Genomic DNA, 26,884 nt, shown 5'->3' with positions numbered 1-26,884 from the left:
GTTTATTTCTTCTGCCTGTTATGGTAAATGCATCCACATTATCTTGGTCAGTTAAACACTGACACTTGGCCTCTGCACCTCAGGATCCCACTGAAAATCAGGAGCATATCTATCTCAATGGCACCGTCTCCCACTTTCAATACCTGCTTACAGAGGACGGCAACCAGACCGCTTTCCCAAGATTCTGATTCTCCCCTCACCAGTGTAAAGGGAGTGTCCTTTGAGCCCCCTCAGTGAATGCAGTGTGGGTTGAGGGTGGTAGTGGTGTGGGAATACAGGTCACAGGTGAAAAATCTGCTGTAACATTCCAAGCCTTTTGGATCCGCTCTTCTACATTTTGCTAGGAATGTTCGGGCATCTTAATCTCACTAAATGCAGGCTATCAAAGAGTCAAGTGTCACTCAATCAAAATAAACTATTTGGACCCACTATAAACTAGTAGAACCACTTCCAATTAACACATTAAATCCAGAAACACTCATAAATACATCAACATCAATCCATTTGGCCCTTTGCAGAATTCTGTTCGGTCCTCCTTGGTCTAACACCCTTAGAATCCACTCACAGTATTCCCCACTCTCTCTCTGTCAGTGTTCCAGTTCACTCAGAGAATCCATCCCACACCACATCCTTGTTACCTTTGCTGCCACAGTGCTGAAGGGCAGTGGCCATTTGGTTTCCTAAAGACCTGCTTTAGTTAGCACTTCATCACAATCAATCACAAGTGATGTTTTGATTTATCATATGCCAGTGCATGTCATGGATCTGTAACAATCCATTTCCCATTAACAAGTAGCTCAACACTCATGCAAGCCCATGAAATGACCAAATTAACCCTAATGCAGTATGTTTGATGATCTGCTTTACGGGACTATTCCGAGTGCCTATATCTTTGTCAGGGTCTGCCAAAAGCAAAGTACAGCAGTTTTTTGAACAGAAATGAATCAACTTAATGAATTATTAACTATGTTTAAAGTTATTATCTATGTAACGGAAAAAGCAAAAAAAAAAAAAGCGAGAGAACGCTAAGGTGTCGCAGAGGTAGCAACTGCAGGGAGCAGCCCGGCCCCCACTTTTAGGGGTGTATGAGCAAGGGGGAGAGATTGGAAATTTTAAATCTTAGAAGCTGAAAGTCAGACCTCTGACCAAGTGGCTTTGCTTTGCTGGTGCTGAGATCTTTGGGGGCGGGGGAGAATTGGGTGATGATGGTTCTACCAGTACTGGAAAAATTAAAAACTGGCTTCAGCTGCTGATACTGAAAGGCAACACTGTTACAAAGGTGAAAAGCATTGCTAGGGGGATGCTCACAGGAATAAGAACAGATAGGAAGCAAACTAGAATCCTACAACAATTTGCAATACTTTGGGGCTCGTTCTTATCTTGCAATCAAACTACACTTAGAAGAGTTATAGCATAGGAAATCACCGTTAAGGCAAAGTAAAGACTAAATTCTTAAAAACAAGTGAAAATAGCACACATCCAATATAGACAAAAGAGTGTTAGAATACATTACTTTTCCATCCCTCTCACTCTGTGTGCATATATAAAAGCAAAACATTTGGGGGTCACCCATATGGGCACACAATTTATATTTGCTTCCACATGAGGTTCTGTGACTAGAAACTGTTGTGTCAAGAAAATTAGTATATAATGTCAAAATATCACCTTTTATTGTGTTTTTATTGTGCATTTTTGGGTGAAAAAGGTTACTCTGAAAAAAGGGAGCTGTCCAAAATGTGGTTTAACTTTTCAAGAGCTGTAATGGTGAGAAGTTGGTGAATGTACAGTTATTATATGAGGTTAGTTTTCACTTGAGGTTGAAATGTGACTCCTGGGAAGGAAGAAGTCATTATTTTCAGGCCACAAATTTGTTTATCTTGAAAATCTTAAGGAAATTTCTACAAAAGTGCTGACTAATATGAATTTAGCAAAGTTGCAGGATGCCAGGTCAATGCACAAAGATTAATTGTATTCGAATATATGAGCAATAAACAACTGGAAATTGATATGTAACGTATCATTTATAATAGTGATAAAATTATGAAATACTTAGGAATAATTTGTTAAATATGTGTAAGACTTTAAACTATAATACAATGTAAGCTGTATCATTTGCTGAAAAAGATTAGATATCATATTAATATTATATTAATTTAGTTAATATAATAAAATTAAAATGTTAAAGAATTATATTTTTAATATGAAATCTCATGTCTCATGAAAAAATCATTAGTTATCAGAAGAATGTAAAATAAAACCACAAATAGATGCCATATAGGTACAATATAATGGCTAAAATAAAAAATACTGACAATACCAAGTGTTGGTGAGGATGTGGAATAACTAAAACTCTCACACATCACTTGTGGGAAGGCAAAACGTTACAGCCACATTGGCAAACAGTTTTGCAGTTTCTTATGAAGTTAAACATACACCCACCACATGACCTCAGCAACCCCACTTGTAAGTATCCAAAGAGATGAAAACATATTCATGCCCACACAGTAAATTGTACAGAAATATTCATAGAAACTTTGTTCATAATAGCCAAGAACTGGAAACAAATCAAAAACCCACAAAAGCATTATGCTAAATAAAAGAAGCCAAATACAGAAGACTGTATGATTCCATTTACATGAAATTCTAGAAAAGTCAAAACTACAGTGATAGCAGTGATAGCAGACCCATAGCTCTTAAGGTCTGAGGTAGAGGGGGTGAGGATTAACGGCAAAAGGAGAAAGAACTTTTTTATGTGATGGAAATAGTCTGTATCATGACTGTGCGGTATTTATACAACTGTGTACATTTATCCAGTCTCATCAAATTACTCACTTCAGGTTGGTGAATGTTATTGTATTTAAATTATACCTCAAATAGTTGATTTTAAAAAATTTGCAAAAGGAAGCTAAATGTCTTTCATTAAACTGACAGTAATTCCTCTCCCCACCCCCCAACAGGCATGTAGCCTAATGCCTCTGGTCAGTGTCTGAGAAGGCAAAATGAGAAGACAACATGGAAGAGAACAAAACTCTCAAAATTTCCCTTAGCTCAGGGGAATACAACCATAAAGCATAACTTCTTGTGTTCACTCACCAAGAGAGTAAGACTATCTTAAAGCAAGATGTTTTGTGTTTTTGGAACATGTCTGAGATTCTTTATTAAAACCCCTTATTAAAAATATTATTTTAGGTTTTGTTTTCACTTGATATTTTAATAATTGGAGTGTCAAGGTTAATACTATTTATTGGTGGATATGCAAATATTCTACGTGTTGTGTCATTGAAGATAGCATATTCGCTTAAAAAACCTCTGCTGTATTCTATTACTTCAATATGTGCATGTCAGAAATGACAAAAATACACCTTGTTTTATTGCATTGTTATAATTATGAAGTTTGGGGAAGTCTTTAAACCTGTAATATGGTCTTTGAGAGGGAGGATTATTTATTTGAAAAGATAACGGGCATTTATCTAGCTTTATGTGCTATGCTAGAATTTTATATTCATTATCATAATCTAATTTAATCTTGACACTATTCAGAGAGTGGATATTTTGGGGGGATGAGAAACTGAAGCTAAAAAAGACTAAGTGACTTGCTCAAGCTCACAAAGCTATTAAGTGGTGGAGCTTGGATATAAACAAGATCCATGTCTCTCACTTAAAAGTCCACATTCTTTTTATCCCAGCACACACTGCCTCCAAAAATAAGGAAGTGAAGGATGAGAGGGGCAGTAAAAATCTGTGAGCTTCAGAACACGGACCTGCTCCTTAGACTGCAAAAACCGAGAAGTTCCAAGACAGCCCCAAGCTTTCTGAGCACCAAGAAAAACCAGTGTTGGTGCAGTGCAAATAAAATCAGGCTCTCTGAGGATAGACTAAGGGTCAAAATATGTGTATATATGTATGCGTCCGTGTATAAACGTATACACACTGATCTGCTCAGTCTGCTATACACACTGGTCTGCTTAGTCTGCTCAGGCCACTATAGCAAAATACCGTAGACTGAGTCACTTAAACAACAGACATTTATTTTTCGCAGTTCTGGAGGCTGGAAGTCAAAGGTAAGGGTTCCAGCAGGGTCGCCTTCTGGTGAGAACTCTCTTCTTGGTTTGCAGATAGCTGCCGTCTCTCTGTGTCCTCATAAGATGGAGAGATCTTTCTTCCTCTTCTTACAAAGACACTAATCCCATCACAAGGATGGGCTCTACCCTTACGAATTCATCTAAACCAAATTATCTCCCAAGGACCCCACCTGCAAATATCATCCCATTGGGGGTTACGGCTTCAACATATGAATTATGCGGCAGCCTCAAACATTCAGTCCATAACTAACACACACTCACACCCAGGTGATTCTAATGTGCAGCCAAGTTGGAGAACCATTGCTTTAGAACAGTTGCTCAACCCTTAGCGTACATCAAAACCACCTGGAGAACTTGCTAATAAACATATTGATGGGCACCACCCCCAGAGTTTCTAACTCTGTAGGTCTAGGGTGGGGCTCTAGAATTTACATTTCTAATAAGCCTCCAGGTGATGCTTATGCTGGGACCTCACTCTGAGAACTGTTTTAGAAGTTGCTGAATTTCTGATGTGTACAAGTTACAAGAAATTAATTGTAACTAATTTTAATCAACTCTTGATTTCAGGAATTCAGTCCATGAAAATTCTTTTATGTAGTCACAAGTATTTATTGAGTGCCAAGTAAAGGCTAGGCCCTCTGTTAGGCTCAGGGGATAGAGTAGGGAATAAGACAAATAGTAAACCCTTCTCTCATGGACTCTGTTCTCTTGGAACTCAAGACTGAGCATGTCACTCCTTTGTATTTCTATTGCACTACTCACTTTTTTTGGGTAAGTATTTGTTTGGCTGCATATCTCCCTACTTATGGTGGGATTTCCTTGGGGGACTGCATTGTCTGTCTGTCATTTATTCATTCATTCAACAGTTTACCAGACATTGTGCTTGCAAATGAGATACAGAGTAAAACCTATAATTCTTGTCCTCAGGAAATCCCCTATGTAGCCATGAAGACAACAAGTAGTTACGAGGCAGAGCAATATATGTGAAAGAGGCTGTAAGAGATGCTATTGTTGCCATCTCCACTCCCTGGCTGGTATATGCTTTCCTCAGCTGCTGCCAATGCTAAGCTAATGTCTTACACTTGACACCTATTTTGGAAAATGGCCCTTGGCTATTGGAAACTACCTGTCCTGGGGATTGCTGAGAGGTTGCCATCTACCTGCTTATTTCTTGGAGTAAAAATAGATTTCAGCCAGCAGAAGAAAATGGGGGAGAAATGAAGTCAGAAGAATCTGTGCAAAGGATCTCCATATAAATGGTGAATGTGACTGGAGCAAGTTTGGAGGACGTGTGCTCTGGGAGATGAGCCTGGATGGAGTAGGGGATAAATGTTTTTCAGTGAGACAGGAAGTCATTTAATACTATCCTCAGGCTCCAGGAATTTTATCTGGGTGAGTGACGTGATCAGATTTCCATTTTAAAATCATCAGTGTGGCAGTGGCTTGAAGGAGGGATTTGCAGGAGGGAGGGAATAAAGGTGAGGTTGGAGGCGATGGATAGCGGTTAACTGTCCTGACTCTGGAGCTGTCTTTCCTGGGTTTGAATCCCTGATCTTCCTCTTCCTAGCTGTAGTACTTTGGGTAAAATATATAATTTCTTAGTGCCCTCAGTTTCCTTCTCTGTTCAATGGGAATAAAAGTAGAACTTACTCTTTAAAATTGTGTGAGCAGGAACAAACTAACCAAATCACATTAAGCACTTAGAACAGTGTCTGGCTCATAGAGATTGCTCAATAAATGCCAGCCATTATTATTATTGTTTTATTAGTGGCAGTAGTAGCACAAGGAGGGAGAGGAGAAGCAGGAGTAACAGTAGTAGTTTGTTTAGATGAGAAATGATTGGCAGCTGAAGTAAGGGAATAGCAGTGGGGATGGAGAAAGGAAGAGTTTTGTATATTTAGGTTTAGGTCTTGGTAACAGTTTGATTTAGGAGGTGAGAAGATAGCTTGGGTACCTGACTAGATAAGCAGTGACGCCATTTCCTGAGATGGGGGTCACAGGAGGAGAGGCTGTTTCTAATGAGAAAGTTGGAGTTCAGCTTTGTATACATTGAGTTTGAGATACATTTGCTACGTCCTGGAGAGATTCCTGTATGTAGTAGGAGCAGCTATACAGGTTTGACATCAGGGAAACAGAGACAGACTTAGCCTCAAGATAAATATCTGATAGTCAAGAGTACATTTACAACTACAGTATCTATTGGGTGCCCCCAATTTTTCAAAATTAGTAATTGAGAAAATAATTGGGAAAAATAAGAGTAAAAATAGCTTTAAAAGGATTTTAAGCAGAGGAGGAGCATGGAAGTCTCAGGAGGACCCAGCAAAAAGTGGTAGAAAATACAGCCTTAGAAAACTACATGGTACACCAAAAATCTCAGGTAGAACCGATAATGTCCACTGTGTCTGTAAAACTACAAAAGTGGATTCACATTGTCTAGGCAATGTCTGCGTTTCCCAGACCACAGAGGGAATAGAGAGCATAAAAGAAGAGATTTTTACCTTTAAAGTCGCAGATGACATTCCAGTGCAAGGTGAGAGAAGCATCACACTCGAAACTCATGTTCCTTTTGATAAATTCCCTTTGAACACTGGGGCCCAGGCTAAAGTAGTTTCACAGTGTGGAACGCTAGCTCTGTAAGAAGAGCTGACTTATTTCAGATATGTGGGTTTTTTTTTTTTTTAAACCAAGAGCATACAGTTATCATAGCAGGCTACAGTCATCTAGAAATTGAATGAACAAATTAGAAAAAATAAAAAAGGAAGGGGAAATATAACTGTTCCGAGATTGAGTTCCTGTTCCCCTGTGTGGAAGAGGTTTAAAGCATGTAAGTCAAATTTCCTTTAAGTCAAATTAAATTTGACCCCAAGCTTCAATACCACAGAGGTAGTGGTAAATTCACTCTGGGTTATTGCTGGGACTCTCTCTCCATTTGCAAGTGTCATGCAGGAAATCTTTGGCCAAGTATGCTTTTCAGGGATGTGGGTTTCATTTTAGTTACTACTACAAAGTCCAGGATCCTTTAAAGTCCGTGAGTGCTGTTGCTGTTTCCCATGCAACACCCAGGGCCTAGGAGTCTGGATTGTCAACCCTAACTTGCATATCTGGAGAAAACATACTTCAAGAATGAAGAGGGCAATCAAGACATTTTGAAATGAAAGGAAACTAAGAGGATTTATTGCCAGCAGATCTACCCTAAATGATGAATAAAGGAAGTTCTCTAAACAGACATTATACTTGACGGTTGAAAGAAAATTATAATACTGTCTGATATGGCTCTAAATATATGGAGAGGAAATATTAATTATAATTATAAGTGGGGGAGGGTAAAGGGATGTAAAGCCAGTTTAGTTTTCTATATGTCACTTAAACTGGTAGAATGACAATACCAAATAGACTGTGATAAGTTATGTAGATATAATGTAATATCTAGAGCAACTACTAAAAAAACTAGAAAGAGAAACTAAAAAATGCCGTAGATAAATTAAAATGGAATTCTAAAAACTATTTCAAAAAGCCCCACAATATGACAAGAAAAAGAAAACAGAAACAAAAATCAGAGAGAACAAACAGAAACCAAAAAAAAGAAGATGGCAAATGTCCAATTTATCTATTTTTTTTGCTGTTGTTATTTGTGCTTTTGGTGTAATATCTATGAAACCATTGCCTAAGTTCATAGAGATTCACACCTATATTTTCTTCTAAGAGTTTTATAGTTTAGCTTTTACATTTAGATCTTTGATCCATTTTGAGTTAATTTTTGTATATGGTGTGAGGTAAGGGTCCAACCCTTGGCACTTGTTGAAAATTAATTGACCATAAATATAAGGGTTTATTTCAGGATTCTTAATTCTATTCCATTTTTCTATATGTCTACACTTGTATTAGTACCACAGTGTCCTGATTACTGTAGCTTTATAGTAGGTTTTGAAATTGGGAAATGTGAGTTCTCCGATTTTGTTTTCTTTTTCCAGATTGCCTTAACTATTCTGTGTCCTTTATGTTTCCATATGAACTTTAGGATCAGCTAGTCCAGTTCTGCAAAGAAGTCAGCTAGAATTTTGATAGGAATTGCAATGAATTTGTAAATCAATTTGGGGGATATTGCCTTTCTAACAATATTAAATATTCTGATCCATGAACGCAGATGTCTTTCCATTGATTTAGGTCCTTAATTTCTTTCAATGATCTTTTTTAGCTTTCAGAGTATAAATTTTACACCTACTTTTGAAAGTTTATTCCTAAGTATTTTATTCTTTTTGATGTCATTTTAAATGGAATTATAGTCTTGATTTCACTTTTGATTTGGTCATTGCTACTGCATAGAAATATAATTAATATACGTATTTTGATATGCCTTCCAACCTTGCTGAACTCATTGATTAGCTCTAAGTTTTTTCAAGGATTCCTAGAGGGATTTTCTATACAAGATTAAGACACTGGCAAATAGAGATAATTTTACTTCTTCCTTTCCAATCAGGAAGCTTTTATTTAATTTCCTTGCCTAATTTCCCTCCTAGGACCTCCACTACAATGTTGCATAGAAGTGGCAAGAGTGGACATCCATGTCTAGTTTCTGATTTTCACCATTTAATATTATGTTAGTTGTGGGTTTTATACAAATGATCTTTTGCATATGTTTTTTTAACACAAGGAGGTGGTCATACCAAGTTTGCTAATTTTTAGCCAGAGTTTCCACCCAATGTACCACAAACATTTCTACATGTCATTCGTCTTTTGTACATCACTGTAATGGCTGCATGCCATTCTATTTTATGTGGCCACCTTTGAAAACTATTTCTCTTGTCACTTCTCTAAGGTTAGTTATTTTAAAATTATCCTATAAACCCATGTGGTTATATCTATGATTTTTTTTAGGCTAAAATCTGAGAAGTAGCACATCTGGGTCAAAAGGCATGCACCTATGATAGATTTTTCTAATTCAATTTAACTTTATTCTACTTGTGTTTTCTCTTCAATTGAATTGTCAGCTTCTTTTAGAGCAGAGCCTGGCTTTTAGCTCTGGGTATCCTCCACAGAACCTACAACAGGACCATTCACCTGAAGGTGCTTAGGGACAATATTTAAATGATTGTGTATCTCTTTGCAACAACTTATTTATTCTGAAACTTCTCCATTATTTCGAAGATGTTTCAGTTGTTTTCCTTTTATATGCTTTTATTATATAAAATGCTACACACATGCACCTTTTCATAACGTTAATTATTTTGTACATTCTCTTTATCCAACTTTATTTTACAATTATTACATCTATGGTGTCTAACTATCAAATATATTTCAAGTCTTCTTTTCTTTTTTCCTTTCTATTCCAGGCAGAGAAGGGAGTATCAGGAACTTAGCCCTTAAAAATACATTATTTAAATAATGCAGGGTTTGGTGAGTGACTGTAGTTGGTAAAAAGTTTAGTTTCTTTTAAGTTTATAGCTGGATCGAATGGATATCTTTAGCTTGTCTAAACAATCACCACAGGTAGTAACAATGAATCTTGCAACTAGATACACACGAACTGACTGAGAAATTGGTGTGTTTAGTAGATAGTCTGTGGAGGTAAGAGACTCTGAGGAACAAGCTGAGGTAAAGAATCAGAGGGGAGGAGCCATCCGAAAGAATGTGAAAGAGGCCAAAATAAATTCTTGAAAATCTGTGCCTGGTGAATCAAACAGGAAAAGATAATGGTTATTAACTGTGAATAGTCTGAGCTTTCATGCCACTAGAGTTTACTGTATTATAAATTACTGTTTTGGGATCACTGTGCTAAAGAGCAAATGACATTTTGTTTGAGAAAAGAGAGAGAAATAGTCATCACACTGGGCTCTGTTTTATTTTAAAGTTGTCTTCCCAGGAACATTGTCAGAGCCTTTTCGAAATGTGACATTTCAAAGCCTGGGGTTTCATGCCTATATATAATTCATCTCTTAGCATATATTAAAAGGAAAGGTGCTTTTATGAAATTTTACTCACTGTTAGCAAAGTCCATGCCTTTTAAAGTTTAAAAATTCTAGAGTTTCTTATCAAGACATCTACATCTGCATCACCAGCTCCTTAGCGAGGAACATAAACATGCAAGGGATTAGCTCATTTACTGATATTTATTGAGATGCAAAATGGCAATATTATGCTGGACCCAGACAGCACGAGGTTCTTGTGCTTGGAGGTTTTAGATTCCAAGTTGTGACATAAAAATATAATAAAAGAAGCTTATAATGATATGTATAAAAATGTATTATGCAGCTTTACACATCTGAACTGCTTAAGACCAAGACCAAACCAAAACGCTGAGTGCCTGTATACCACTTGGAAATGCTTTAGATGAGCTATGGGGGTATCGGCTAGAGAAGTTGGGTAAAACAAGAATGTATGCTGTTGTGCAAAGAGCCATATGTTCTGGATGAGATGGGAGCTTGAGAAGAACGCAGGAACTGGTCAGATATGATCTCCAATGCCCCCTTGTTCCCCATCAAATCATAAAGCAGGAAGCATATTCCCTCAGTTTAGGGGAAAGAAAGGAAGATTTTAGGAGATGATAGGTCGGTATAAACACTGTGTAGGGGAACACAATGAAAAAAAGAACTGAAGGCTGTGAATCAGCATGACACTGTAGAGTTGATCATCCTCCTCCAGGGGCATGCCCTCTCTTTGGATCCTGGAGCAATGGCCAGATAAGGCTGGGAAGGGATGTGCTAAATGTTGGTGGACTAGAAGGGGATCCATCAAAGTAATCCACTACCGGGGTATAGATTCCACTGTGACTTCAATTTCTGAATTTGGAGAGCCTTCCTCTTTGTTCTCATGGCTATTACTCCAGTAGGATTATCACCTATCTATGCCTGGGCCACTACGTTAGACCCCTGTTTGGCATCCTTTACAAGGCCTGCCCTCCTCTTGCTTAACTATTCTTTATACTGCTGATCAATCTTTTCAAAACTCCACTTTCAGCACATCTGATCCTGCCTACTTGAAGTTCCTGCTTCAAGTTCATACTTTACTAATGATTTTTCAAGTGCGTCCATAAACCGTTATCAATCTTATTTCATACAGTTCTTTTCTCACATCTTTACCCCTTGCCTCACCTAAGTCACAATTTTTATTTTTGCTTCTGTGCTCAGCTACTTCCTTGGTCCCACTTGCCTCAGTTTAGATCTTACTCATCCTTCAAGGCTCAGTCTAAATCCTATTTTTAACTTTGACACCTTAGGCTACATACTTCAGCTTACGAATGTTTCTTTAATTTCTTTTCTCTTTTCCAAGGTATAAGTCTATTAACTAGGATGCTGGGAAAGAAATTACCTCATTTAACATTCTGTTGAATTCAATAGTTTCATATATTTCCATTCGGCTTTCCTAACCATAGAATAAACATTTTGACAATGGAAACCCTTCTGAGCATCCTATTGTACCTCAGGCAGTGCTGGGCACTGAGCAGTTGACAAACAGCATGTGCTCGTTGACTGAGGAAATAGTATTGAATAAGATAAATTGTCACAAGGATGCAAAATATAGGGAAGTAATCAAGAATTGACTGGCACTAGTCAGAGATAGTTTCCAAAGAAGGTAATATAATTTTGCAAGGAGTTTTGTTTCTTCTTTCTTCAAAGACTTCGAATGGGAGGAATAGAAAAGAAAAATTCCAAATATTATATGGTCCACTGTGTTGTTTGGTACAAACATCCCAGGGGAAACGGAACCTGGAATATTTGATGAGCCCTCCAATTATGGCATGTCAACCTGGAGTGTGCTTTATTTTCTTTTATTCCTCAGAATCCCTGTTCTTATTAATAGTGGAGATTATCCAAGGGCAAAGAATTTGTGGTCCTTTTGACCAGGGACTAGTTTCCAAAAATAAAATAGCTTACTAATTATCATCTCTTCTGTCTCTAGTCCATTTCTGCCACCCATAGCAATGAAGGAGTCCATTACAAAACATTACTATTTTATTAAAAATGCTAAATTGATTTAGTATTCTTTTTAATTTCCCAGGAGATTTTGAAGAGATTATGGAGCCATCTGCGTATGCCCAGAAGCAGTAATAATAATAGCAAGAGAACCTGCCTCAGCTTTGGTGGCTCTTTCTTTTTCAAAAGTGACCTGACTGCAGTCATTGCCTTTACTGATTAGTTATAATTCTTTATCTTCTTTCAAACTGGTAACAAGGGGGACAATGCTTCTCAATACTCATTTAGGGTATGGTAAAAATGAACGTTTACTAAAGTAAACAGTTGATATAGGCTACTTAATGGGCTTATTCAGTAATCAGTGTTCATGAAAAAGTTGAGCCAGTTGATTCTTAACTTGTTTTAATGTACTGCATATCCTTTAGGAGTCTAGTGAAGATTATGAACAAACTTCTGTGCCAGTTATAAAGCCATTGTTTCTTAGCTCCAAGCCCACTCTTTTAAAATCCACTTTGTGATGCTGAAACTAAGACATTGCAAACCATATTTCAGCCTGGCGACCAGGCTCCTTGCCAGGCTATGCCGATGGAGCGAACTAGTGGGAGATGACAAGGCTGGAAGAAGGAGAAGGAATTTTCTCCTTCCTGTTTCCTGCCTGTTTCCTATTGCTGTGCAATACTTTTTCACCTTAGCCTTGGCATTATCTTTCCATAAAAACAGCTGAATTCATTTTGCAGCTTTTCCAACACTCGCAGAGTTGGGTTTGGCACCACCTCAGAGACATCAGCACGAGGTAGCACCCCCTTCTGAGAAGTCTGAGTTTCGGCTCACCTAGGTCTTTCCTCTAGACTTTGAAGTTTAAAAATTTCCAACCTCTTCCCTTTGTTCTCTCAGGCCAAGGAGTGTGAGTGCCTCCTGCCACTGTTACCTCCATGAAACCTTAATGTAGTGGTGGGCAAATTTGTGTATGTATTATCTATGGCTGCTTTTGTTCGATAAGAGAAGAGTTGAGTAACTTGTGATGAAGACCATATGACTACAAAGCTGAAAATATTTGCTATCTGGCCCTTCTCACAAAAAGTTTACTGAACCCTGTCACAGTGTTCTGTTCTTACCTTTTTAGTTAACAAGTTTATACTGAACTAAAAATTTTTATGTTAAATTCTGTGTTCAAATAATTGCTATGGTTTCTCTCTTCTGCTTGGACCCAGACTGATACAGAATTGGGTCCACAGGTGGTCCCAGGAAACAGACACTCCAAGGGAGGATTTGGGGATTGGTTTGGTCATGTTCTTGGACTTGACCACATGCTGAAATTAGGTGCTAGTAATCCATGGTGTGCAGTAACGTCTAGTTTAATCGCATTATCACCTATGATTAATTATGATGAAGTGCCTACTAAAGCAAATGCCTAAGAAGCCTCTGAACTTGACCATTATGGCAGTAATGATGACTGCAAGGACTTTGGTGTGGGATGGATTTTTTGATTGCACTGGAACTCTTACAGAAAGAAAATGGCAAACTCGGAGATTCAGAGAGCTTCTATTGTAGCCTAAAAGAATATTTTATTTTTTGTAGCCACAGGGAAAACATTGCTAAAAGAAAATTTAATTGGGAAGAATGAACAATTACAACAAAAGTTAAATTCCTAGTTTTCTAAGTCTCTTATGTACGAGTACTGAATCTGACCTGGGAAGAAATGCACCTGTTAGTCTGGTGAAATCTAGGAACCCCTTCTCAGACTATTGCTTTTAGATGCGTGAAATAAAATACATAGAAGGAAAAAGGAAACCAATTATATTGAAATCCCTTAATCAAAATGTTTTTAAAAAATATTGTTTAAAATAAATGCTTTGAAGAAACAAGATCTAGTAGTAGTTCTTATAATTGCCATAACTTTGAACACTTTTTGAGATATTGGCATCAACTGTAATGTAACGTGAACTATCTAGGATTTCTATTGTTGACAAAGTCATGGGTAACGATAGCACTGCTGTGGTTTTTTTGCCCATATTTATTATTGAAGAAAATGCTAAGTTTCAGTTAGAGACTAACGAAAATGTTTATTAATTTTTCTCCAAGTTCACTAATCTTCTGAATTACACACATGTACCCCAAATGAAGAATCCCTTTTTTAGTGGTATAGGTGTCCTTGAGAAGTTAGCCGAAGTAGTCAAAATTAACTAGAGGTGGGCTAAGACCGTGGGGTTCATTTAGTCTCCTTTTAACTCTTTCTATCTACAACCCATCCTCATATCATTCTTCATTTCTTGCCTGAGGAATTTCTTCCTCTAGGAGACTGGGTGAGGTACATCTCCTATGTCTATCTATATGGTGCCCCAAACTTTTGCTATCAAAACACTTATGATACTATGCTACTAAAGTACTTTACTGTACTGTATTTTCCACATCAAAGAACTATGATGTTATGTTACTTATTTACCTTTATGTATTCTTCCCACTAGACTATAAGCTCTATGATATTAGAGACCATGTCTGGATTTTCTTGTGTTATCTCTAACACAGAGGCTACCACGTGGTAGACGCTCAATCTATATTTGTGAATAAACAAGTGAATGAATGTATGTGTTCCAAGTCGGAAATAGTTTTTTGTCTTATTCACAGCCAAAGGTCTTGGCAGGTATTTTATATAAATGTTGTCGTGAGTAGAGATAGAAGAGAGAATGTGTGTGAATGTGTCAGTGCAAATTTGCTCACCATTGGAAAAGCAATGAAAAGGACAGAGCCTACCCTGCTGACAGTGGTACAGTAGACATGTCATCTACTGGAGTGGCCACTGTTGGTTGCCTACCCAGCAACTATTCTTTTATTTTTTACTTGCAAATAGAATTATGATTTGTTTTACAGTATCAGTACGACATGTACAGCAGGGAAGTCTGGATCTCCACTTAGCTGTGGGGGTGGGAGATGAGTCTTGATTAGGCTAAATAAGTCATAGAAATTCCCATGGACATTGTTTGGTTTAGGTGTGGGCATGTGGTGCAATTATATGCAATGGAATGTGATGGCAAGTCTGCTGAGGGGAGTCTAGGAAAGGATAAAAAGAGACGCATGAAAGGCAAAATTTCTGTTTCTCTCCCTTTGGGAATGTTGATATATGAGGAGGTGATGCCTAGAAATCATGCAGCCAAAGTCGGATAATGAAGGGAGCAGCTGGCACGCTGAGAGCAGCAGTACGAAAAAATGGAAAGAAAGTGAGCCATTGCTGAGGTCATTGAGATGCTGTATTAATCAACTGCTGTACTTACGATACAACAGATGTCTTTATTGTTTAAGTCATTCTTTCACTGGCTTTTTTTGTTCCTTGCATTGCAAAGTGTCGTAACTGCATCACCTTCTTAAGTGAAGGACAGCTTTGCAAATGCCCATGCACAGATGCGATAGCAATTCCCTTCTGCCTGAGATCTTGGTACTGGTGAACAACAGAAGTGTACCATAGCATTCAGGAACTCTTTTAAAGCTCCAGAATTCTAGCAGAGTAATTTAGAGTGGGTAGGATGCCTGCCATTTCTGAAGCTCATCAAATGAGAACACTTAAAGCTGGGTGATAAGCGTGTGTAGGGAAACTAACCCCAAACACCCTTTTCAAACCTAAGTATGCTATGGTGAGGCATTCTTGTGCAGCATGTTATGTTACCATGTTATGAAACTGGCTTTGACATTTGGATGTCTACCATTTGGTGAGTGGTTAGTTATGAAATGCTATTGGTTCAACAGATTATACTTCTGGAATAAAGCCTGGACTTCTGGGATCTTTTTAGTGGCTGGTTTATTTGTATTTCCAAGGCCATTTTTCCAATAAGCCAACACAATCAAATTACATGCAGCTTTGAAGACATTCTACCTTACAGTTTGACATTTTAATTAGGACTTTAAAGAGATAATAATCACTGCCCACAACTTCCCTAATGTTACCTAGAAATGGGTCAGCTAATTAGGATCCCAGAAAAACCACTGCATACATTTCTTTTTAATTGTTTTTCCAAACTTCCATCACCACATCTCTTGGCTTCAACTCAGACCAAATCAAACAAACAGCAGGGTAGGGTTCAATCTCTCCAGCCTTCCGAACGCTCTAAGGGTGCAAAGAAGGAAGTCAGTCTGTGTCCATCATTTAAACATGTATGTTTCACCCTGCATAAGATATTTTTCTTTCATTTCAAGATTGCTTTTGAAAGGAAAACCATGCCAATTTATGTTATTAGATCATTCTTTATGAAAGCCATCAGGATCCTGTTCACCTGATCCCTTTGATTCCTGTCTCTATACTTCATTTTTCTTTCTCTCTTCTAGGGTAACATTATTCATGGGTGGCCCCACTAAGGAATTTTTAATGCTCTCCAACTGTGTTAAATCCCTTCTAAGTGGATTTTACAAGGTGGAAGGAAAAATGAGTCTATCTACTACTGAGAAACAAAAGTGGCCCAGGGTGTGATAGCAATTCAAGAAATGAATTCTGTACTGTTGGGCGGATTATGTGTAACAGGACGCTCGCTGCCTCACCGAGCCTTGCCCCTCCCTATTCCTTGGGTCAATATACAAGAATGGAAATGTGGTAAATGTCTGAGTTGTTTGTCTAATGTTCTGATATGTTTTGACACATTCAGGAGGGAGAGGTTGTGGCTGCTTCCCAGAAGGGGTTTAAGGAGTGTAACAATATGCCACTCTCATTCTGCCAGGCAAGTACCTTTAGCCTCACTTTTGAACCTGATTACATGTGCCTCAGTCTCCAGTTGGATGATCAGTTGCAACATTTATCTCAGTTCTTGAGATCTACCGTTATAAAGTTCCTTTAGTTAAATAATTGGGCCGTTGGTGGTTAATCTGAAAGATAGCCTCAATTTGCAATTTCATTGATGACTTCTTTTTCATCATCCTGCTAAATGTATTCACTTCACTCATTGACAGAGGCAGGTATGTCATGAATCAAGTGACACTCAAGCTTTAAGACCCCTAGCTTGGACGAGCCCCCTCCAATTCTCTGGCAAGAGCTTTTGCAGTGCATTCATGTGATCATGTTTTTGTAAAATTTGAAAATATAAGATAATCTAACAACAAGCATTTATAACCGCTGTGCTCTTTCACCACCAATTCTGTGTTCATAATTTGAGGGACCCTCAAATTATACAACCTTTGGACCTAACAAAACTGGATCTGCCCCTGCTCGTTATATAAGCAGTTTTTTAAAGGTTGAAGGTCCTAGATTAGAAAAGTATAATGTGTCCAGATAGTCACAAGGTAGCTTTTGAAGGGAGCTGTCCGTGCAAAGGAATGTCCTTGAAGTAGGCAAAGTTCATTTGGCATGTTCTTATTTTCTCTGTTACCACGTCTCCCTGAGATTTCTCCAAATTTGAGACATTTCTGTGATCTTGGGGATTTAAATCAGGTAAGATATGTCTGGCACTTAGGGCAGTGAATGTGCATAGTAAGTCCTCAGTGAATGCTAGTTAGAATAATTATTAACGTATTAATTTCCTCCAAATTGTGCAGCCTTATCTGAATCTTTTTCTACCACTCTTCACTAAAGAGACTCACTCTGTTATTTTTACCCTGAGAAATGCCCCATTCCCCAGATGTATCATTTTTTTCCCCCTGCTATTAAAAATATTTTTTTCTCACCATTTTCAGCCATCTTGAAGAGTAATCTAGTGAAATTCTTCATGGTGGACCACAAAAAGTGATGATGGCTTACTACAGTGCCCCAAGGTGACATAGTGGGAGAGGATAGGGGCTAAATGCTAACTTCACCATTTATTAGCTAGGGGACCACTATAACTTGTCTTCTTTCGTCTGGGAAGAAAGAGACAATACTTATTTTACAGGGATGTTTTGGGGAATAAGTATGTAAAGCACTTAGAGTCAAAATCTAGAACAGATGAGGCACTCAATGAATGGGTGTCTTATTGTAATCAGGCCACTCTTGATGACACAGTGTCTGAACCCAAAAGAAGGCCCCTTTAATGGAGAAATTCAGATGATTTTCTATCAGTGGAGAGATATTCAGAGACATAGTGATTTCTCTAGTGTTTCTTAAATCTGGTGTAGCTAAAAAATCCTATCCCTGGGGCTGGCCCCGTGGCCGAGTGGTTAAGTTCACGCGCTCTGCTGCAGGTGGCCCAGTGTTTCGTTGGTTCGAATCCTGGGCGTGGACATGGCACTGCTCATCAAACCACGCTGAGGCAGTGTCCCACATGCCACAACTAGAAGGACCCACAATGAAGAATATAATACAACTATGTACTAGGGGGCTTTGGGGAGAAAAAGGAAAAAAATAAAATCTTAAAAAAAAACCAAATCTTATCCCTGAGAACAGCTCTGTGTTTACTAAGATGTAGGATGGATAACAAGGAAAAGACAATATTCTGTCATCTTTAGGAATGCTGATAAGTTAACTCATAGGCTCACTTGATAGGGTTTCACAGCACTTGGATTAGAATTCTAAAGCTAACTAATAGACGTTGAGGCCTACTAGAATTTAATAAAATGTTATCAGAATGAAATCTGAATCTCTCTCTCTGATTGATCTAACCTTATATTGGATTTCTGTACAGATTTAAGTAATTATTGCTAATGGTTAAGTATTAGCGAGAAATAACTTGCCGGCAAATGTATTCCTCAAATCTCATTTGAATTTCATTCCAACTGTCTTCACAATCGGGATTTGGATTATTGATTTCTACCTTATCTGGAAAATTTAAGAAAAATATCTGTAGTATTTCCTTAATTTGTTTTAATAGACTATTTATTATTGTTTTTGTTTTGTTTCCTTTTTTTTCCTGAGTGAGATTAGCCCTTAGCTGACATCTGTTGCTAATCTTCCTCTTTTTTCTTTTTTTTACTTGAGGAAGATTGTCCCTGAGCTAACATCTTTGCCAGTCTTCCTCCACTTTGTATGTGGGTCACCATCTCAACATGGCTGACAAGTGGTGGAGGTCCACGCCCAGGATCCGAACCCACAAACCCTGGGCCGCCAAAGTGGAGCACGCCAAACTTAGCTGCTATTCCACAGGGCCGGCTCCTGTTATTGTTTTGTTTTTATACTAAATGTGTAGATTGTTTCTTAACCTCTCGGTCTAATGGGGCCAAAATTGATAAAAATATTCTCCTGTACTTGAAGATGTCTATAGTTTCACGAGTGCTAGACCAAGACGGGCATATCTACACTGACACACGTAAGCAAAATGGATGATGTGCTACTAAGAGTGTATACAGCCCGCTTAAAAATAAATATATGTCAAATATGAAATATATAAAATTCTAGTTTATGAACTTAACAGCAGTGTCTACCAGAATGCCTAGAACATAGTAGATATTTAATACACATTTGTGAAATGAGTGAATTGACTTAAATTGAATTAAATGGACTTGATAGGGAAAGTCCATGAAATTTCCAGAATAATGTGAATCTTTGAGCATCTTAGAGGACAGAGACTTTCAGGGCTTAGAGAGGGATTTAGTGACTACGTAGGCCTATTGCCTCGTTTTACACCACTGAGACTGAATAACATAGAAATCTGAGACGGAATCAGGAGATTGTATGGAGGGCAAAATGAGGTGTATGTGAAAACATTCCTGCATATTGAATCTTCAAGTAAATCAGTAAATAGGACATTAAGAAAATGAGTGCTGTGTCAATGACAAAACTTGGTTTCTTCTCAAATTATTTGTGTTTACTTACAGTTATCAATTTCTTTCGGACTAACTCCCAAGACTGTCCAGATAATTTTGTTATAAAGAAAAATTATTGAATTGTGTATTACCTGAAACAAAGATGTAAGCATAGTTGAGAGGTTTGGAAATGTCTGTCTTTCAAAGGTTTCCATTATAATAAGGTTTGACATATACCTCGTACATGGTGTAAGTGCAAATTGAGAGGGAGGTGAAGAATGGAAAGTAAGTTTTAAACAATTGACAAAACCTGAAGCACAACAATCCACATGGCTCCAATTACTGTCAAACCCATTTAGTTGATCATGGAAAGAAGGGAGAACAAAAAAGCACCGTGCCTCTGAGGTTGAGAAACACCCCACTATAGGAATTTGAGTTCCTAGACTGTGTGTGTGACATAGTCTTGATTCATTGGATACACGAGTTCTCAGGTGTTTGGTTTCCTTAGCCTCATGCAAAGCTTCTTGCCTAAGGAGTCTAAGAAATAGATCACAGTAAAGCTGGCTATGCTTCAGCTCAAGTAATTAGTCAGCTTTTTAAGTCCCAAAGGAAAGTTAGCCTCAGCCAAACTTTAATTCCTTTGAGCAACAGGCTGGTGCTTCTTAGAGGGGCTCTTCCCATCAGTAGGAGTCATGAGGTCTGTAGTATGTAAACTAGTTCCCTTTCCATCTTAGCTTTGAAGACTACTGACCAATGAGCTAGGCTAGAGCTTGGAGTGACGATCCGTAGAATCGATATGTATCTAAGACTAAAATCGCATTGTCTTAAAACGAAAGACAAACGATGTACTTTTTGGGGTGAGGAAAAGATGGTTGGGAAAGTTACAAAATTCAACCATGTCTAAAGCATTATATAAGTATTATCAGCCTGAGACCAGTATGTACTAACGGAGAGTTACAGCTACAGGTGGAAAATATTGAATTTGTAATTTTCTTCCTAGTGCCCTCAAAAGTTTTGGCAGCGATATGACGATACACTGCTGCCCTTGCTGCACCAAAAAACCCTGTGGATTTAGGAGAGAAAATTGAATTTAGGATCCAGACTCATAGAGTCAGGACTGGCTGAGCAAATGTTAGTTTTTCTCTGAAATAATTTCTATAAGCTGGAATTAAATTGTCTTGATGACTCTGAAGCTTACACCTTTGGATGCCCTTTTCAAAGGATTTTTGAAAAGTCTATTTGTGGCAAAGATATGAGGTTCACAATAATATTTGAAAAAAGTTAGGCTATATCAAAAGAGAAATTTCATTAGAGTATTCCCAATCTCTTTAAAATCAGACCATCTTCCATTATAGGGGAACATTGAATAAACAAAATGTTTTTCAAGCATGGCTGGTATACCCAACTTTGAGTGCTAGTTAGGACTTTTTGCCAAAACATCTTTCCTACCCTGGAGGAACTGAACTAGCAAAGGGATGTCACTTTTATAAGCATACATGTGTCTTTTTGGTGTATGCTAAGTGAAAGAGTTTAAAAGAAAAATAAACTTCCATTCACATAAAACTATTGTTAATATCCTAGAGTTAGGAATGGCTTGTAACATTTCATGAGGTGAGGAGGGTGAAAAATATTTCTTGCATTTAGCTTTAGGTTGGACAAACTACATTAACTCTACAATTTCGTTATAGCATGTTTCTCCTTTCCTAGATTTTCAATCCCTTTGACGTTCCCTTTGACCAGTGACCTCTGCTTGGGATTTCCCCAGGTCTATACAATAATCTGGAAGCTACGCAATGTAGAAGTATTCTGTGTTTCTTATCTGTATGTCATTTGCTTGTACCAGCCTGGCCCTTCTGTGATCAAGGGAGATTGTATTTTTCCCAACTTCAAAAAAATGCGTTTTATTAATTCCTTTTCAAATTCTTCTCACTCAGTGAACGATTCAGAAGGAAAATGGTCAAATTCAGGTGAAGGGAGTCATACCAAATACTTGCCAGACCACAAAAACTTCAGCTGCCTGGGCTTAAGGCTGATTTCAGTCACTTAAGAATTTGGGGATGAAAACACTGTTTGTAGTGAATTTGTAGAAATTCTGCAAATGTCACAAAGACAAAGATCATGTCTGTCCCCCATTCAGTTGAGGAACCATTTAGCAATCGGTCTATTTCAATGATATTTTTTCATCTCTTTATCGTCATTGTTTAGATTGTTAGAGCTTCTAATAATTTACAGACTCCAGGATTGGGATCTCTTTCCCTGGAGACGTTGAAGTTCTGCCCTACTAATCCTGCTTAGGAGAAGATGGTTTGCTCTGTCTTTCTTTTCTCTTCCTTGTACTTTGGTCTTCACGCCCTTACTCAGTGGTTCTCAAAGTGAGGATGCATCAGAATACCTGGAAGGCTTGTTAAACTATGGATTGCCAAGCTTCTTCCACAGAGTTTCTGATTTGGTATGTCTGAGGTGGGACTTGAGAATTTGTGTTTCTGAATAGTTCCCAGCTGTGGCTGATGTTGCTGATCCAGGACCACGCTTTGAGAACCATTGCTCTTACCAGCCACTGACCCCACTTCCCAGAACATTCTGCTTCTCTTTTGTTTGCAGATAATATATTTCTGTTCTCTTTTCCTTTTTTGAGACCACTTTTTTCTACTCATTTTAAAATATGGTGCTAAACGTGCTAAACATCCTTAAGCCTTACAATCTAACATACTAGCATCCAAGATAGTTTTCCTCTCATATTATTCACCTGGGCATTTAGTGATGCAACTAATTACCTAGGGATGGTTTGACATTTCCAACTGTGACAGCCAAGCTTCTAATTTATGCAAGCTCAAACAGACAAGGACGAATCAAGGGTCATAGTAGAATTCTGTGCTGGGATGCAAGCTCACTTCTGTTCCGTGATGGAGTTCTTCACTCCAATGGTATCATTTGCTCATCTACCCAGCCTCTAGTTATCAATAGAGGTGTTCCCTGAATATTTGTTTTGGAAAACCGAAGGGCTCATGTTTTCATACAGTGATGCATTTGCTGAATTCAAGGTATTTTCAAATCAGTTATGTTTAGGTTGTTTGGGAGATTTTAAAGTAGATCATCCAAGTTGGCCGTCACCAATAGGCAAGAGGTGTAAGTATAGCCTGTGTGAACAGTAATGTAAATGCCAAGGAAGCAGTTTATCATGTTAAATTCCACCAAGGGCAAGTGACACAACAGCTGCAGACCTTTCCATAGTGGCCTGGGGGGTACATGGTGGCACTTTGAGGATCTTGGCTCTATCTCCACCTGTAGGAAAACCTTGCATATGATCAGAGCTACAATTATAATGGGACTTGACAAGTAATTGAGAGAGGCAGCCACGTTTGCAATGTGCAAGACTAATTCATTGGGTTTTCTTCCCCACCTTCAGTGGCATTCGGCAGCTTCTTTGGTGACCAGAAACATCCTTTGGCAGTAGGCTTATGTGCTCACCATTGCACTGAGTGAAGAGCATGCTGAACGGTGATGTTCCAGTTTAAAAGGACAGCGCTGCAAACAAAGGTAGGCTTTTATTTTGGGTAGGATCCTTTCAACCACACGAAATCTTGTGCCCAACCACATGACGTTCACCACTGCCACGCTCACAGCACTGGGCATATATCTTCATTCTCTTCTTGAATCCTTAACTTGGTGGGGAGACTCGATGTCAGCATCTTGTCCTGAGTTTCCTATTTTTTTTTTAACTCTCCATGTCCTATTTGTCTCTTTGCTTCTCTTCTTTACCAATTTCGGCACCTATCCTCTCCCTCTATTTGGGCCTATGTTTTATTAAGATGATTATTTTTGGCAGGTGGTTTTGTTCCCTGAATGTAATATTCAGTGTTTTCTTTTGATGGGAGAATACTCATAGTATTACAGCCTTCCCGTAGAACATAAAGTAAGCCCAGCTCTGCCTGCCCATGGTTCTGTAGGGAAAGCAGCTGCACTTGTCACAGTTAGTAGTTGTGTATATCTGAGTGATTGTTTGATCAATATCTGTCTTCCTCACTGAACACAAGCCACTGGGCAGACAATGGCTACTTGTTTTGCTCACTATTTGATCTCTAATGCCTATCAGAGTGTCTGGTACACAGCAGCTATACAATAATATGTGTGGGGAAGGAACGAATATACATCTCCAGGGTACCAGTTGAGTCATGGGAAGTCCTTAGCTGACGTTCATTACACTTTGGTAATCATACTCTGCTTTGAAAAGGATAGTGCAGAAAGACCTAAGTTTTATTAATGTTTCTTTTTTCATTTGTTGCTTCAGTTTATTTTGAGACATTCAAGTGATGGTATTTATTGGGTGGAAATAGACAAACAACGTATCACTCTCTAAGTAGAAATATTACTATGATGAATTTTTTTTTATTGAAGTCATATTGGCTTACAATATTGTGTAAATTTCAGGTGTACATTATTATATTTCAGTTTCTGCGTAGACTGCATTGTGTTTACCACCAGTAGCCTAGTTTTTGTCCATCACCATGCACATGTGCCCCTTTATCCCTTTTGCTCTCGACCCACCCCCTTCTCCTCTGGTAACCACTAATCTGTTCTCCTTATCTATGTGTTTGTTTATCTTCCACATATGAGAGAAATTGTACGGTATTTGTCTTTCTCTGTCTGACTTATTTCACTTAATATAATACCCTCAACAAATCTTCTTTTATTCTAGCAACTTGTTACTGGAATACATAGATTGTTAGAGCTTTATAAGTTTCTCAAAACTTTGGAAATATAGTTTGTATTAGTTTTGCTGGGGTTGCTATAACAAAGTACCACCAACTGGATGACCTAAACAACATAGATTTATTGTCTCACAGTTCTGAAGCCTGGAAGTCTGAGATCAAGGTGTCCGCAGGGCTGGTTCCTTCAGAGGGCTGTGAGGGAGAAATCTCTTCCGTGCCTCTCTCTTAGCTGCCGGTGGTTCTTGGCAATCTTGGCTTGTAGAAGCATCACCTTGGTCTCTGCCTTCATGTTCACATGGTGTTCTCCCTGTGTATCTGCATCTTCTTATAAGGACACTCTACTCCAATATGACCTCATCTGAACAAATTACATCTGCAACAACCCTATTTCCAAATAAGCTCACTTTCTGAGACAGTAGGGAGTAGGATTTCAACACAGGAGTTTTGGGAGAACACAATTCAACCATAGCATGATCTCGTAAGATATAGCTATTGAACAAAAGACGCATCTGCTCTGCAAGCATTTTTGTACCCAGCACCTCCCCATGTTCCCTGCCACCTCCTTTCAGTGGTGGGGTTTCAACCTTTTTCCAATGCAGGGTCAGGATAATCTTGGCTTGGCAATTAACTTTGATTTAACTAGTTGGACCAGTTTCAGAGAGCCAGCCAGCAGGTGGGTTGCCAGCTGGCACCCCTCTCAGTACCATCTCCAGTGGCAGTTAGGGACACCGCCTGAGACAGCAAGACTTCTGATGTCAGCAGAAGGTACAACAACTCCTTTCCTTCTCACTGGCACTTGAGAAGCAGTTCTCTCTTCTTCTCTAGTGTGTGAAGAAGGCAAGAGAAACTTCTAGGGTATTTGGTATTGGCTACTCAGAACCCTGACGTTAGTTGATGAACACCATTGATCTATTCTGAAAGAAGAGTTCCTATGAAAAGAAAAAACTGGGGTGATGAAATATTCTGAAATCATCTGAGACAAATATTTTACTTCACCATAGTAAAGGGGGAAAGTAATGTTTGACTTCTGGTTGAGTGTCCATGAGAAAGACCAATATTTAATCTTGTCTCTGGCTTGTTATCAAGAGAACATGTTACATCACTTGCTTGTAGCTTCCAGGTGTTTAAAAAAGTAACTGGCTGAGATACAAGGGTTTCCCAAATTGTAAAATTCAGAGGGAGTCAGTTGTCCCTGTTGATGTGGCCTGTGCCCTAGGATACATCCGCCAGCAGTGCAGTCATTGCCCTTGTTTTGGGATCAATGAGAGAGAGAGAGAGAGGGGGACACCGAACTGAGCAAGGTTACAGAGCAAAGTTACAGCAAGGGGCCAGCACCAGGACAAAGGGATTGTCCCACAATGAGTTAGTGGCAGGGATGAAACTTGAATGTGAATCTTGCCATATGGGCCAAAGTGCTCTTTAATGGCAAATATCATTTGGTGAAGGAAGTGATGATATAGGAAACAAAAAACGCGGGTGGTGAGAATAAGTAACAAGCCTGAGAAGGGATTACAAAATGTGGCCCTGCTTCTAGTCCTGAGTACCTATGAGATCCCGAACAAGTCATGCCAACACAATCGGCCTTATTTTTTCTTACCTGGAATTGAGGGTAGTGTGATAACTCATTTCTAAGAAGTTTTATCCTAAAACTTCCATAATATTGCTGTTTCAAGCCAATCTAGAGTCTGGATTCCCTATATCTTTGTTAGCTGGATCTGTCCCCATAGTCTCGATGTTTTATATATTTAGTTTAAACTTCCATCTAATTGGTTCTTGTCCTTTTATATACAATATTTTAAATTTTCCTTTACTTCCATGGTTTTAGGTTGTCGGTGCCACAAAATATACCCTAAAACTATTTTATCAAAAGCAAGCGGCCTAAATTTAAAAGAAAAATTATTTTGCCATGTTTCTGGAGCTAAATACCTTCAAAAGATAAGCCTCAATGGCATAAAGTAAAATTGAACATCCCCCCCCCCACCACCAACAATAACAAAAAAATTAGTGCGTTCTAAAGTAAGGCCCTTGTGGTATATGTAAGAGCCTACCTCCAGTTCTTCAAACTATAATTCTGAGGATGACTAGACATAAATAAATAAGAATATAAAGAGAGAGGAAGTTCCTATGGAAGATGGGTTTCAAACCGTATGCTGTGAATTTAATCCACAGTAGATGGATTTTATGGCATTTGGAAGGACAGTAAGAACATACCCAGTAAGTGTCTAGTTGAGTCAAGGCCATTTTGAACTAGCAGTCAATGTGGCAGGAATTCAGCTCGGGCAAGAACTTACCTCCACACAGAAGGCCCTCATAAAAGCTTTAGTAAGCAGCATCCATACATGTTCTTCTTGTGTTGGCACAACTTTATGATGCTGTGTTATCCATTTTATCGGGATGGTGGGAGGCCATGTTGGATAGCGGTCAAGAAGGCAGGCTTCCTGGAGTTCAGTGCTTGTTTTAAAATACTATTGCCACTTCTCACAACTGTGTGACCCTGGGCTAGTTATTTAATTTTCCAGAGCCTCAGTTTCCTTACCTGTAAGCTGGTGATGGA

The 26,884-nt window shown here is 38.5% G+C and overlaps 1 protein-coding gene across 3 annotated transcripts in view; it reads left to right on the top strand.

The window, feature by feature from the left end:
• Positions 1–26,884, top strand: part of DIO2 (iodothyronine deiodinase 2) — a 209,708-nt gene that overhangs the window by 30,037 nt on the left and 152,787 nt on the right. For all 3 annotated transcript variants that reach the window (XM_046647433.1, XM_046647434.1, XM_046647435.1), the window contains exon 2: positions 23,028–23,158. In XM_046647433.1, coding sequence (XP_046503389.1) covers positions 23,123–23,158 — 36 coding nt within the window. In that variant the 5' untranslated portion in view covers positions 23,028–23,122. The remainder of the gene's footprint in view (positions 1–23,027; positions 23,159–26,884) is intronic.

The sequence above is a fragment of the Equus quagga genome, chromosome 20, assembly GCF_021613505.1.
Source record: "Equus quagga isolate Etosha38 chromosome 20, UCLA_HA_Equagga_1.0, whole genome shotgun sequence".
In the NCBI taxonomy this organism is placed as follows: Eukaryota; Metazoa; Chordata; class Mammalia; order Perissodactyla; family Equidae; genus Equus; species Equus quagga.
Note: the sequence above shows the minus strand (reverse complement) of the source record. Positions and strands in the feature narration are given on the sequence as shown.